The 13840-nt window shown below is 37.4% G+C and overlaps 2 protein-coding genes across 4 annotated transcripts in view; both read left to right on the plus strand.

The window, feature by feature from the left end:
* Positions 1-2533, plus strand: part of LOC128217708 (uncharacterized) — a 44619-nt gene extending 42086 nt beyond the window's left edge. For all 3 annotated transcript variants that reach the window (XM_052925034.1, XM_052925032.1, XM_052925033.1), the window contains one exon: positions 1848-2533. In XM_052925034.1, the coding sequence (XP_052780994.1) occupies positions 1848-2009 (162 nt within the window). In that variant the 3' untranslated portion in view covers positions 2010-2533. The remainder of the gene's footprint in view (positions 1-1847) is intronic.
* A 2457-nt stretch (positions 2534-4990) lies between these two features.
* LOC128215834 (metabotropic glutamate receptor 3-like) overlaps positions 4991-13840 on the plus strand; it is a 101382-nt gene continuing 92532 nt past the window's right edge. Inside the window, exon 1 of the mRNA XM_052922444.1 lies at positions 4991-5020. The gene's annotated coding sequence lies outside the window, so the exon portion shown is untranslated. The remainder of the gene's footprint in view (positions 5021-13840) is intronic.

A 13840-nucleotide genomic window follows, 5' to 3' on the forward strand; every position in this document is an offset into this window, starting at 1 on the left:
AGTCTACACTCAATTAACGGGTTCCATATAGATGGCCATGTAGTGGGTGTAGTCTACACTCAATTAACTGGTTCCATATAGGTGGCCATGTAGTAGGTGTAGTTTACACTCAATTAACGGGTTCATATAGTTGGCCCTGTAGTAGGTGTAATCTACACTCAATTAACGGGTTCCATATAGGTGGCCATGTAGTAGGTGTAGTTTACACTCAATTAACGGGTTCCATATAGGTGGCCCTGTAGTGGGTGTAGTCTACACTCAATTAACGGGGTCCATATAGGTGGCCATGTAGTAGGTGTAGTTTACACTCAATTAACGGGTTCCATATAGGTGGTCATGTAGTGGGTGTAGTTTACACTCAATTAACGGGTTCCATATAGGTGGCCATGTAGTAGGTGTAGTTTACACTCAATTAACGGGTTCCATATAGGTGGCCATGTAGTAGGTGTAGTTTACACTCAATTAGCGGGGTCCATATAGGTGGCCATGTAGTAGGTGTAGTTTACACTCAATTAGCGGGGTCCATATAGGTGGCTATGTAGAAGGTGTAGTCTACACTCAATTCACTGGTTCCATATAGGTGGCCCTGTAGTAGGTGTAGTCTACACTCAATTAACGGGTTCCATATAGGTGGCCATGTAGTGGGTGTAGTTTACACTCAATTAACGGGTTCCATATAGGTGGCCATGTAGTAGGTGTAGTTTACACTCAATTAGCGGGATCCATATAGGTGGCCATGTAGTAGGTGTAGTTTACACTCAATTAACGGGATCCATATAGGTGGCCCTGTAGTAGGTGTAGTCTACACTCAATTAACGGGTTCCATATAGGTGGCCATGTAGTGGGTGTAGTTTACACTCAATTAACGGGGTCTATATAGGTGACCATGTAGTAGGTGTAATCTACACTCAATTAGCGGGGTCCATATAGGTGGCCCTGTAGTAGGTGTAGTCTACACTCAATTAACGGGTTCCATATAGGTGGCCATGTAGTAGGTGTAGTCTACACTCAATTCACTGGTTCCATATAGGTGGCCCTGTAGTAGGTGTAGTCTACACTCAATTAACGGGGTCCATATAGGTGGCCCTGTAGTAGGTGTAGTCTACACTCAATTAACGGGGTCCATATAGGTGGCCATGTAGTAGGTGTAGTCTACACTCAATTAACGGGTTCCATATAGGTGGCCCTGTAGTAGGTGTAGTCTACACTCAATTCACTGGTTCCATATAGATGGCCATGTAGTGGGTGTAGTCTACACTAAATTAACGGGTTCCATATAGGTGGCCCTGTAGTAGGTGTAGTCTACACTCAATTCACTGGTTCCATATAGATGGCCATGTAGTAGGTGTAGTCTACACTAAATTAACGGGTTCCATATAGGTGGCCCTGTAGTAGGTGTAGTCTACACTAAGTTAACGGGTTCCATATAGACGGCCCTGTAGTAGGTGTAGTCTTCACTCAATTAACGGGTTCCATATAGATGGCCATGTAGTGGGTGTAGTCTACACTCAATTTACGGGGTCCGTATAGGTTGCCATGTAGTGGGTATAGTCTACACTCAATTTACTGGTTTCATATAGGTGGCCCTGTAGTGGGTGTAGTCTACACTCCAGCACATGACAGGATGACGGAAAACGCCTAAAATGCACAAACCATTAGACATGATTTCTGGATTTGTCGGCTGCCGGGAACTAATTTTGTACGTACCAGTCTGCATGTTCTCGGATACCGGTCCATGTCCAAAATGTATATGTATCTATATGTAGCCCTAATTGTATCGCAAAATGAAGCATCATTATTAGATATTGCTCGATTCACATTTTGATAACATCGTATGCGCCCTTTAGGTATCGCCCTACCCTAGCGACGAGGATTTACAGCGGAGCCTCCAGACGCGGGTCGACTGGTTGCGCTACCGGAAGGTCACTCTTTGTAACCTCATGGCGGAACACACTTCCTACCGACCCGCCCGCGCTAAGTCCGCAGGCAGGAACCTCGTTTTGAAATGACCACAACTTTACACTAGGGTGTAGACACTTATTTATTTTGTACATAGTTAATGTGCTCAAGAATTGCAATCCCCTAAGCAGCTACTGAAAGAAAAAAAAGAAGCTATTAAGTGGTGTCATTGTATTCTCCTTATACACAATGTAATATGAAATCAAATTGAAATTACACATACCCACAAACTAAAAGAATGCTCCAAATGTGATAACATGTTCTGAAAATACTTAATGAAGATTTGCGTCACGGCACTGCTTCCTGTACAAATATTGTATGTGGAAATAACTGTTGCATGGAGGTTCCAATCATTTAATACAAGCGTGAGGAATTGACAGAAACAGTAAGAACCTGTCTGTCAAAAGTGTAAACTGCAAATGACGGGCTTGTTATTGTCTGTGTCTACCGTATTTTACTTGCGAAACGTTATGCAATGTGAACAAATAGAAACTGCTGTATTTCAACACTTAACAATTATCTGTGAATTATTATCAGAAAACTTATTCTTATTTTAATAAAAGAGACATATACAGTGGGTGTTATTGTAAGATTACTATATGCATTGTATCAAAGCTTGCTGTAACTGATGACATCAGCCAAAGTATATCAAAGCTTGCTGTAACTGATGACATCAGCCAAAGTATATCAAAGCTTGCTGTAACTGATGACGTCAGCCAAAGTATATCAAAGCTTGCTGTAACTGATGACGTCAGCCAAAGTATATCAAAGCTTGCTGTAACTGATGACGTCAGCCAAAGTATATCAAAGCTTGCTGTAACTGATGACGTCAGCCAAAGTATATCAAAGCTTGCTGTAACTGATGACGTCAGCCAAAGTATATCAAAGCTTGGTGTTACTGATGACGTCAGCCAAAGTATATCAAAGCTTGCTGTAACTGATGACGTCAGCCAAAGTATATCAAAGCTTGCTGTAACTGGTGACGTCAGGCAAAGTATATCAAAGCTTGCTGTAACTGGTGACTTCAGCCAAAGTATATCAAAGCTTGCTGTAACTGATGACTTCAACCAAAGCATATCAAAGCTTGCTGTAACTGATGACTTCAGCCAAAATATATCAAAGCTTGCTGTAACTGATGACTTCAGCCAAAGTATATCAAAGCTTGCTGTAACTGATGACATCAGCCAAAGTATATCAAAGCTTGCTGTAACTGATGACATCAGCCAAAGTATATCAAAGCTTGCTGTAACTGATGACTTCAGCCAAAGTATATCAAAGCTTGCTGTAACTGATGACTTCAGCCAAAGCATATCAAAGCTTGCTGTGAGTGATGTTTTCAGCCAAAGTATATCAAAGCTTTCTGTGACTGATGACTTCAGTCAAAGTATATCAAAGCTTGCTGTGACTGATGACTTCAGCCAAACTATATCAAAGCTTGCTGTAGTTGATGACTTCAGCCAAAGTATATCAAAGCTTGCTGTGACTGATGACTTCAGCCAAAGCATATCAAAGCTTGCTGTGAGTGATGTTTTCAGCCAAAGTATATCAAAGCTTTCTGTGACTGATGACTTCAGTCAAAGTATATCAAAGCTTGCTGTAGTTGATGACTTCAGCCAAAGTATATCAAAGCTTGCTGTGACTGATGACTTCAGCCAAAGCATATCAAAGCTTGCTGTGAGTGATGTTTTCAGCCAAAGTATATCAAAGCTTTCTGTGACTGATGACTTCAGCCAAACTATATAAAAGCTTGCTGTAGCTGATGACTTCAGCCAAAGTATACCAAACTTTCTGATGACGTCAGCCAAAGTATATCAAAGCTGATATGCTTTATACGGTATAAATTACATAAAACTTTTTTTTCAAATATATACGAATTATCGTTTCTTTATTCAATAAATATATTAATTTTATTGTATGGCGTTTGTTTATAAATAGTTGCACTGAGTGTATCAAAGCGTGCCAGATGTTCTGACTCCGGCAGCCAGCTCCGGGTGCCATTCGCAGGCTGCCAGCTCCGGGTGCCATTTACAGGCACCGAGGGGCCCTTCCTACCAGTCGTGCGCAGGCTAGAATGCATTGACAAATCTACATATACTGTATGTATGTGACATGTTACGGCCATCATATTCCCGTGAAATCACAGAAGACTATGCATACGACAATAGCAGATAATAAGGTTTCTTACTATTTGTTTAATTCATAAATTATACAATGTAAAGTACGGGACAATCCCATTAGTCAATACATGAAACATAAACCCTGTTTAGATCCACATGGTCAGAGCCCAGCTGACACTGACCGAGAGACACACACATTTATATACTACTAACTGACCACATTGACCACACGCCTCTATCAATTCGCGATGATCACGGTCTAAGATGATCGCTGATTACGTATTTTTATATTACGAATTCTATCTTTAGCTTGTAGTATCACCATGTACCTATACACGCCAATCTAGGACAGATGCAGTTATTTAGATATAGGTTATCATATGAATTGTTTATATGTATTGAATTGTGTTGTTCAAATCATGCTAAGTGTTTTATAACGGAACCTTGCGAATGAAAGCCGAAATTGCTTTGTTCCATTGATTTGAATAAACTTCTTCAAGAAACTGGTGCCATGAATACAACTGGAAACTGATAGAGGGCGGAGAATTAAGCACTTGCTGTGTCTCAAATTCACATTTAATTGAAATTGGAAATTCTCGTGACCTTCCGAGAGCTGGAAAATTTGGAACACAACACCGGGCTTACGTACTCGAAAAAAGTGGACAAACAAAGGCTGGATTTGTGCTAGTGTAGTTGATGCGTGCACTTAGATCGATGGTCGGACGTGTCACGGTCTCGTCGGCGCTTGCAGTTCTTGTTTTACCAAACCCTCATTTAATATTTATGGCTATGTAATTGCATTTTCGGTGATCAACGCTAGACAATAACTGACGGAAGTTAATTATATGACGGGATAGTATTGTTGTTATGGTGTCAGAATAAGCGAACAAGGGCGCCTGCTTGGATATATTCAACACCAACCTCGTTCAACGTAGACGTAAAAGGTACGCTAATTATTTATTAATGTCGTCTTCTCAAAGACCTGATTGTCGATAAAGAGAAACATTGTTACGGAATCGTCTGAAGAGGAAATGTAATAATAACTGCACCCGTTACCCTAGTTATTGAATTTATACATGAAGCACGAGTTGTAGGACTTTTATCATGAGTTTTGTGGGTGACATTAATGTTTTCAACATGAATAAAAATTTAAAATGAATGAATGAATGAATGTATTATGAACGAACGAACGAACTAATGAATGAACGTATGGTTGAATAAATGAATGAATGATTTTACGATTGAATTAACGTATGAATGAATGATGAATAAATGAATAAATGAATGAACGAACGAACGAACGAACTAACGAACGAACGAATAAATGAATAAATGAATGAATGAATGAACGCAAACCAAGAACAGACTAGTCGAGATGATACAAGCTAATACAATTAAATGTAAAGTGCAGGGACATGTCCAGTTTTTTCAACCTATAACACATCTTATGCAATGTTACAATTTAAATAGAAGAAGCCCCAATATAAGCCGTATTGCTTTTAAGTTTCATCAGTACATGCAGTTGTAGGTCAGTGCTGCGATTGGCCCTATTTCACTTGTCACCTGCACTTTCTGGCTAAGATGTGTTTTTGATTTCCAATTTATTGATAATAATGACAAGAATTGTTATTAGATATTTACGTATTCGCTCTAATTCTTCGGAAATAGCGAGCTAATCAAGCAAGCTGCTGAAAGCGAGCAGATTTGTCTCTGCCGGTGAAAATCAATCTCATCCAGTGGAATCCGTCGTCTTGTGGTGCTATGCTCGTTATGTGAACAGTCTCGTTGCTAATCAAAGTACTAATAGAAATGCCGCGCTTCATATCAAGACAATTTAGTTGTAAAGCTTCACTGCTTTGTCCGTTCTATTATGATTATATTCTGCCCTAAGGATGCTGTTTCAAAATCGAAATATTATCACGATTCATTTAATCCATTACGTTTTTCATCGAAGTGAAATGAACGGTTAAATTCAGATATGGGAGAACAGAGCTAGAGGCCAAGGCTATTCGTTCGTGATACAAGACGTTTCTTTCCTTAAACGACCACAGCAAGGATCCTGGTCTATGAGCTATTTTCGTGTTACCAATGCGGAAGTTCTTGAAAGGAGTCTTGTTCTGCTTTCATTTTCCGTTTGACACAATCTAGCACTTTGCATCTATACATTTCACTCTTATACATAAGGGCTCCAATTATTATTCCATGCATTTTGAAATCAATTAACTCGACTCTATAACAACACAGATACGGATATCCTGTTAAAAAACTTAAACACTTGGAACACATACAAAATGCTGGTTTATTTCAATATATATTCAATTTTATGGAGCATGATGGAACTGGTATAGTATAAGCTTGAAGTTCTGCCCTTTTGGCGTTACTTTTCACCGCATATGGCATTTACCCATGTCATTCGAAGCGGGTTTCATGTAGAGCTGATTGGTAAATACGCTATATTCTGATATTAAAATACTCTCATGAAAAAAAGTATGGAAACGTTTGAATTAATGCAGCTCATGCATATGATAAGCTGTTTTATTTCCCATTTTCAGACTGTCAGACTTTCAGATTTATGTTAATTTAGGAACACATTTAGGTTGTTAATTTTAAGTTGTCCTAATCAGATAGAGATATTGATCAATTGAGAGAGAGAGAACAAGTAAAAGATACTTGAACGGAGTGTATACAGTCTACATTGCACTACATTACCTGGTACTTAAGCGCGTTTCTAGAACTTCAGTCTTTAATTGGCATTACAGACAACTTGGTACCAAATTAAAGACAAAGTGAATTAATGAACTCATCGAGAGGTGGTGTTTATAAGCTTTCATCAGATTACATAGTTATGGTTATTGATTTGTGTGACATCCATGTTTGATGGCAGAGTATTGAGTTCTAATTACGGCAAGCAAGACAAATCGAATACGTGACATGTGAGACTAAAGTATAAGCTGATCCGTGGTATTGTCTGTCCTGTCGAACCAGGGGGCGATGGTTCGATTACCAGCCGCCCCACTAAAAATATCAATCGTCTTCCGGCATGGACGTTAAATGGGGTTCCGTGTGGCAGTGCTATACGCTGGTGCACGTTACTCGTTCCGTGTGGCAGTGCTATACGCTGGTGCACGTTACTCGTTCCGTGTGGCAGTGCTATACGCTGGTGCACGTTACTCGTTCCGTGTGGCAGTGCTATACGCTGGTGCACGTTACTCGTTCCGTGTGGCAGTGCTATACGCTGGTGCACGTTACTCGCTCCGTGTGGCAGTGCTATACGCTGGTGCACGTTACTCGTTCCGTGTGGCAGTGCTATACGCTGGTGCACGTTACTCGTTCCGTGTGACAGTGCTATACACTAGTGCACGTTACTCGCCGAATGGGCCTTGTCGGAGTGCGAGTGCAAATTAACTTACACACACCCAGCGGACAGCAGCGATAATCCAACTTAAACAGCTGCCTTGAACGTATGGACACTTTATGTCAGCCATTGGTTTTCGGATGAGAGGGCAGGGATTATTGTCTGAAGGATCAGCCTTATATTCCCATTATTTCATCATTTTTCAAACATAACTCGCATTTCGAGTTCAGTTACAAAAAATGAACTCTTTAAAATCGTAAGACTACTTTGTATTCTTACTATATTAGCGACATTTAAGACATTTTAGTCTCAATATGGGTGTGAAACAAAGGAATGATAACTGTCACTGCAACTGTTTCAAAATTTACAGACAGTACCTTAGTTAGTTTTTAAATTTGATTCCGTCAAAATTTGTTTAAAAAAGGGAACAAGTGAAGTCGTCATGTTATCATTTTTATCATTGTCGATTGTATCGCAGTTTTTAAAAAAAAAAAACGAAAATAACGTTGGTCAAGCTATATACCGCTAAAATAAGCAGTATCCTATCACAATGTGCAGATAAAATGTTCATGAAATTGAACAAAAGCATCAGTGTGTTAGGATCGAGATAATGATCTAATATAAGTAATAAAGGCGACTGGAATATGTCACCAGTAGGCAAATGTATATCTAGAAGAAAGGCTGTATTTAACTTTTAATCTATAAAATGGATAAATTAATTCAGAAATATAACTCTACACACTTTTGTTGAAAATAATTCGTAAAAAATATTACACTGCATATTAAAGCTCCACTCTCACAAATTTACCGTTTTGACAAGTGTTTTTTTTTTATTTTTTGTCTTGGAATGGGCCAGTTTTTGCACACCAGTGATAAAATACTGCTGTAAAAAGATCAGATCGCACATTTTCTTATTTCTGTTCGAATTGTTTTACGGTTTAAGAAAAATGCATTAAACATCATTTTTTGAACTTAAATAAAAAAATCGGAGATCTGGGTTTTTTTATCAGCAGTATCATATGACTGGTTTCCATGCTTTTTGCGTTTACGCATAAATTGTCTTGCTTCAAGACAAAAAAAAATAAAAACTATAATGTCAGAACGTTCGATCTATGAGAGTGCAGCTTTAAGACCACTACTGTTGTTAAGTACCATAACCACGTGACACTACTGTTGTTAAGTACCATAACCACGTGACACCTTTTTCTATAACCGAAAGTGGAATTTACGCAAAACTGAGTTAAGTACAATTAGTAAAAAGTTTTTTTTTAAATTTCTTGGCACGTCTGTGAAACATTTGGTTTTATAATATTTTAAAACAAGAAAAATACGCTGATCCCACGTCATTCACGCCATCTTGAAAATAATGAGTTCTTTTATGGAGACACGGTAACACGGTTTTATTGTTTATTTCCCACGTTTTTATACAGTCAACTGAAACATGTAAGACTATCATTATATAAAGTTCATCTTAATACATGTATTAAAAAAATCGCAAAGTTTGGAATATTTCAAAGTGGTACCTTTCTTTTTGGACACCCTGTTAAAGTTGTAAAGACTACTACAGGACATATAGATGTACTAGATATTACATGTGGTAAGACAGGTGAGTGACTTCGAGGCATTCGGAACGCCTCGGCCATTTTTATCGAAAACAACCTCGGATGTATTTGGACGGCTTACATACTCAAAAAGTGGTACGTTTAAGTCCGCTGCAAGAAGATGGCGTAGTAATTTTATTTAGCAGTTAAACTTTATGACTTAACTCTTGGGAATCTTAATTATGTTTACAATAATACCCTTCACTGGCAATCAATTTAAACTAAGATAAATAAATACAACTCTAAAATACTACATTTAATAAATGATATTTAAAAAAAAAATCCGAACTACTTCAACTGATATACCGGCATACATCCGAGGTTGTTTTCGATAAAAATGGCCGAGGAGTTCCGAATGGGTTCGAGGACTATAGCATAATGTTCATATACTGTAATACAATTTATTCTCCTACTAAATGAGATATACAGAACATAATTATACAAGGTATTGTTATTAAATACGGAATACAGTCCTTTATAAAACATTTTTGAAATAACAAGCGAGATTATTATACCAATCAATACCAATTACAAGCTGCTTTACAATTATGAACGCAAATATTTACAAATGTCACAGTATATTTTTAACTATCGAATTCTTAGGTTTTAATTAGTGGTCGAATAGCATTCACAAATAGAATCGAAAGTGTGGTGAGAAGAAAGAAAGTTGTTGGAATGTTAGAAATTGCATGAATGAATATTTAATTGCAACAAAAAGAAATTCATGCCATTTAGCAAATACGGACTTTGACATTTTAGAACAAATCCGTTTTAGTACAATTAACTGTATAGTTATGGCATGGAAAAGAAACGGAGCAGACACTATATAATTTCTTCAATCTATATATATAGCAACCACAACTTAGTTTTACTTACGTGTATGTTTCAGTAAACCTTAAAAACATCAGTGACAGGCAGGTTTGTGCTAATTTTCGAAATTCACACCGGATTTAGTACTGCTCCTCGTTGAAGGTCGTGAATGGATTGTCAATAACTACACTTCCGGCGAAATATGCACGGACTGTAAGTAAACAGTTGCCCATTATACCAATCGTGTGTTGAATATATAAATTGTAAAGTAACCATTCATATTTATATCTCATGAATAGGTTAATATGAGTCTTTTCGAATCCAGTTCTTGCAGCATGTTTTCAGCACATACTTTACAAGAACCTATCATTGTTTTGGTTATACAACTGGTCAATAACTTGTAAATGTCTCGTTCAAAAACTCCTGCATATCTTGATGTGGGAAAAGCTAATAAAGATAAAACATTAGAGTAGTCCACATCCCTTCTTTATGCGACAAATCAATGATATGATGTCGTACAATGAGCTCATTGATACCTGTGGGGCAGCGGTCATTGTTCACAATATGCAATAGTAGTTCCCCGTAAGAACTGGATGACAGGCAATGGAGTTGGGGAGAGAAGGGAGTGTTGCCATTTCGCGGAGGAGAAAACCCTCAAGTAGGAGATTGAAACTGAATGACAAATACTGTATTATAAGTTAGAACTTGAGGGCCATCATTGATACCCAATGTTTCAACCGATGGACACTACTTAAAGTAGAAGTATTGCATGAAAGAGAACCGGTTTAAATTGATATATATATCTATATAAAACAACCACAGCTTAGTTTCTCTTTCGTGTAGGTATATATCGCAAGCGTTTTGTGTTGATTTATGACCAACATAAATATTATCCATTTAAAATTTTAGGAGTTAGTTTTCTCTTCTATGTCCGACACTCGAGTTGCCTTGGATATGAACTTCCTGTTTCAAGTCTAATGCGTTTGGATCCCATACATATGTTGCCATGGATATGAAACACCTTTTCAAGTCTAATTCTTGCAACATGTTTTCCGCACACTCATTAAAGAACACTGTTTTGGTTTAAAAACTGGCTCAGAAACTGAAGAAAAAATACTTCCTTAGAAATAAGAACAGTTTGAAGTTTTGTGAATTATCCTTATTTCACAAGTGTTTAATCAATGTGTTCAATTCAATTCAATATTTTATTGCCTCCAATAATGAAGATTTGTGAATTGGAAAATAAATAGATAATGAGGAAAACACATAAAAGTAATTGATGAATAAAGATTTCACGTCGAATCTGGTGATGTAGACTGAGCGTCTAGTTCATGCTAGCTCTGCGTTTGATATATGTTTTATCAACCAACATTATATTTTGTTGAAAATAAAATAAAACTGCTTGTGGTGTACCTGAGGTTATCGAAAGCTGCAATGAACATATATGTGATTGTTGCAGTGGTCAGGCCAATCCCTATTTACTTCCAGTTAACCACACCCATGACAGGCTACTGCCTTAAATGATGCCTGAGTAACAAAGTATTTAAGATGTCGATGTTCTTGTACCAAGAATTTGTCCAAAGCAGGGACATAAACAATTAAAGATGCTTGAATAGTTCCATCTATCTTAATCATGATAGCTTTCAAATATTTAATTAGTATACAATACAAGTTTAACAATAGCTTAAAGGTCGACGTGTACGTTATGTTTGATCTTAATCAAAGTAATTATGTTTACAAGAGTTAACTTAAGAACTGCTGTACGTTAAATACATTACAATTTTTTTGCTTAGTTATTATGTGATACGCAATGCAAGTTAAGCAATCAAATTGATCTCATACAATTGTAAGTCAGCATACAGTTCTAAATATATAATCCACACTTTGATATTGCGGTAGGAATAACATACGTAATTTGCAAATGTTTCATGTCGTGCATTCGTCAAAACATGCTTCACAATGACATTGTTTTCATAACTATGTCGGGCTCATACTGTCTTGCTTAGGCGACCAGGTATTCACAGTTAGCCGCATAACTGTATAAGCTTTGCAGAGTCTGTTGAGTTGGCACACGGCCACATGAGGAACGGGAGAATTTCTGGGTGAAAGTCCATGAATCGGACTGAATTCCGGGTCACCGGTAACACGCACTAACCACTGTTATTTGTAATAGGGTGTGCCCTTTGTCGCACAATTCCCTTCCATAAAAAGCATTATATCTTGAGTATATCTGTCATTGTCAGCGATCACCACACTCCTATGTCATATACTACTGTAGGGATTGATTAACGTTTACCAAACCGGACAAAACAATCTCTTATTTTTGAGTTAAGAGCAAGGCTACATTTCATTGTCTCATTGATAGTTACATTGACTTGAAGTTTCTGTCAAACAAAACACCAGTGCTTTCATGTTTATAAAATCTTGTTTACTATTTTAATTTTCAAATATCATAAATGCACACTTGCTTTCATTTTTTATTGATAGCTTAAAGATTTTGTTTAAATGTGACTTGTTGTATGTGCTATTGGAGGGTGGCCTTGTTTTACGCTTCAAGTGTTGGATACTCAGCTTGCGGGGGTTTCTAGGGTGCAGATATATGTCCCGTGAGGAAATTGTTTAAGGTCGCACAAAAAAATTGTTTAAAAACATGCATGACACTTCCGGTGCATTCGACGATATTTTTCATTCCGTATTACTTGTAAAATGCATGGACTTTGAATACCCGGGACGACATTCATTAATTACTACACAGGCGTTGATAGCTAAACACTTATGAGCGGCGATCTATCAGCACCATTTCCGGTGCTACAGGTATGCGGATGGAATATTATCCACATGACTCAATTTACTATTGCAACGACATACTTTGATCCGTATTCTCTATTGATTGCGGTATTTTCTTTTAGTTTTAAATGATGCAGTGAGTGACCACAGTGCTTTATGATATCCGTTTTGCGTTTTGCTGTGTACTGGGGAGGGGGGATTGTGTCGTTTTCCTAGGTTCCCAGGACCGCAATTTTATGCGCCCATGAAATTTTCTTTCGAATAAATAAATGTGTAAATAATAGATAACAGTGTTAAGTGTTAATTATCTCCTGTTTCGTGTCTTCGTCATGTCTAAAGCTCAATTAAGTGCATGGCATAATCCATAATAACTTGTGTTACTCCTCCAAAAAGCGCATCCTATTGTGCATAATGTTGATAAATATCATTGCTCAATATACAAAATGAACGTAAGTAATAACACAGTCCTAATGAATTGGACATTAGTACAATTTGATGCTCTTTAATTACTTCTCTATAATATTGACCAAATAAATTTACTAACATAATTAATGCGGTAATTTGCTTTCAAGAAAAGTACACCGTACACTAGTATGAATACTTTGCCGTTCTGTGGTTAAATGTGTTGAGGTTGAGAGTCGATGTTTGGAGCCTGAAATTGAACGAGATCTGTAATGCGACCGAAATTTCGTAATGTTTATTGAATTTAGGTCACGATCACATGGAAAGGGATCACTTGAAAGCAGTACCTGCACATACATTTGAACAAAAACAATAACACATCATCAATACAAATAGGAATACTCTGTTGTCTATGGGTATTCGAATCAACATGCACAAGAAGACATTGTTGAAAATCATTGTACTATATTGTCCATACATTTGTTGTCGACAATTGTAACTGTTGATTATTTTATGCTCATTTCATCTTTCCTTCTTTACTCTACAATGGTAAATTCATTATACGCAATATGAAAACATAGTTTGACAAAGTTGTTTTTAAAGGATTGCACCGTTCCTTTTCAGAGCTTGCCCCGATTGGATCCATTGAAGTCGTGGACAGGTTATAATTTGTTTTCGGTCGTAAAAACTAAGGAATGCATTTATCAGTTTTACTTAATGTTTCATTGTTTTCCAGTTGATGCTTTTCCGTTGAGGCTGATATTTTTATAGTTTGTAATCATTGATTCATGTCGAGATAAGCGTGTGGT

The sequence above is a fragment of the Mya arenaria genome, chromosome 14 (assembly GCF_026914265.1).
Source record: "Mya arenaria isolate MELC-2E11 chromosome 14, ASM2691426v1".
NCBI classification, from domain to species: Eukaryota; Metazoa; Mollusca; class Bivalvia; order Myida; family Myidae; genus Mya; species Mya arenaria.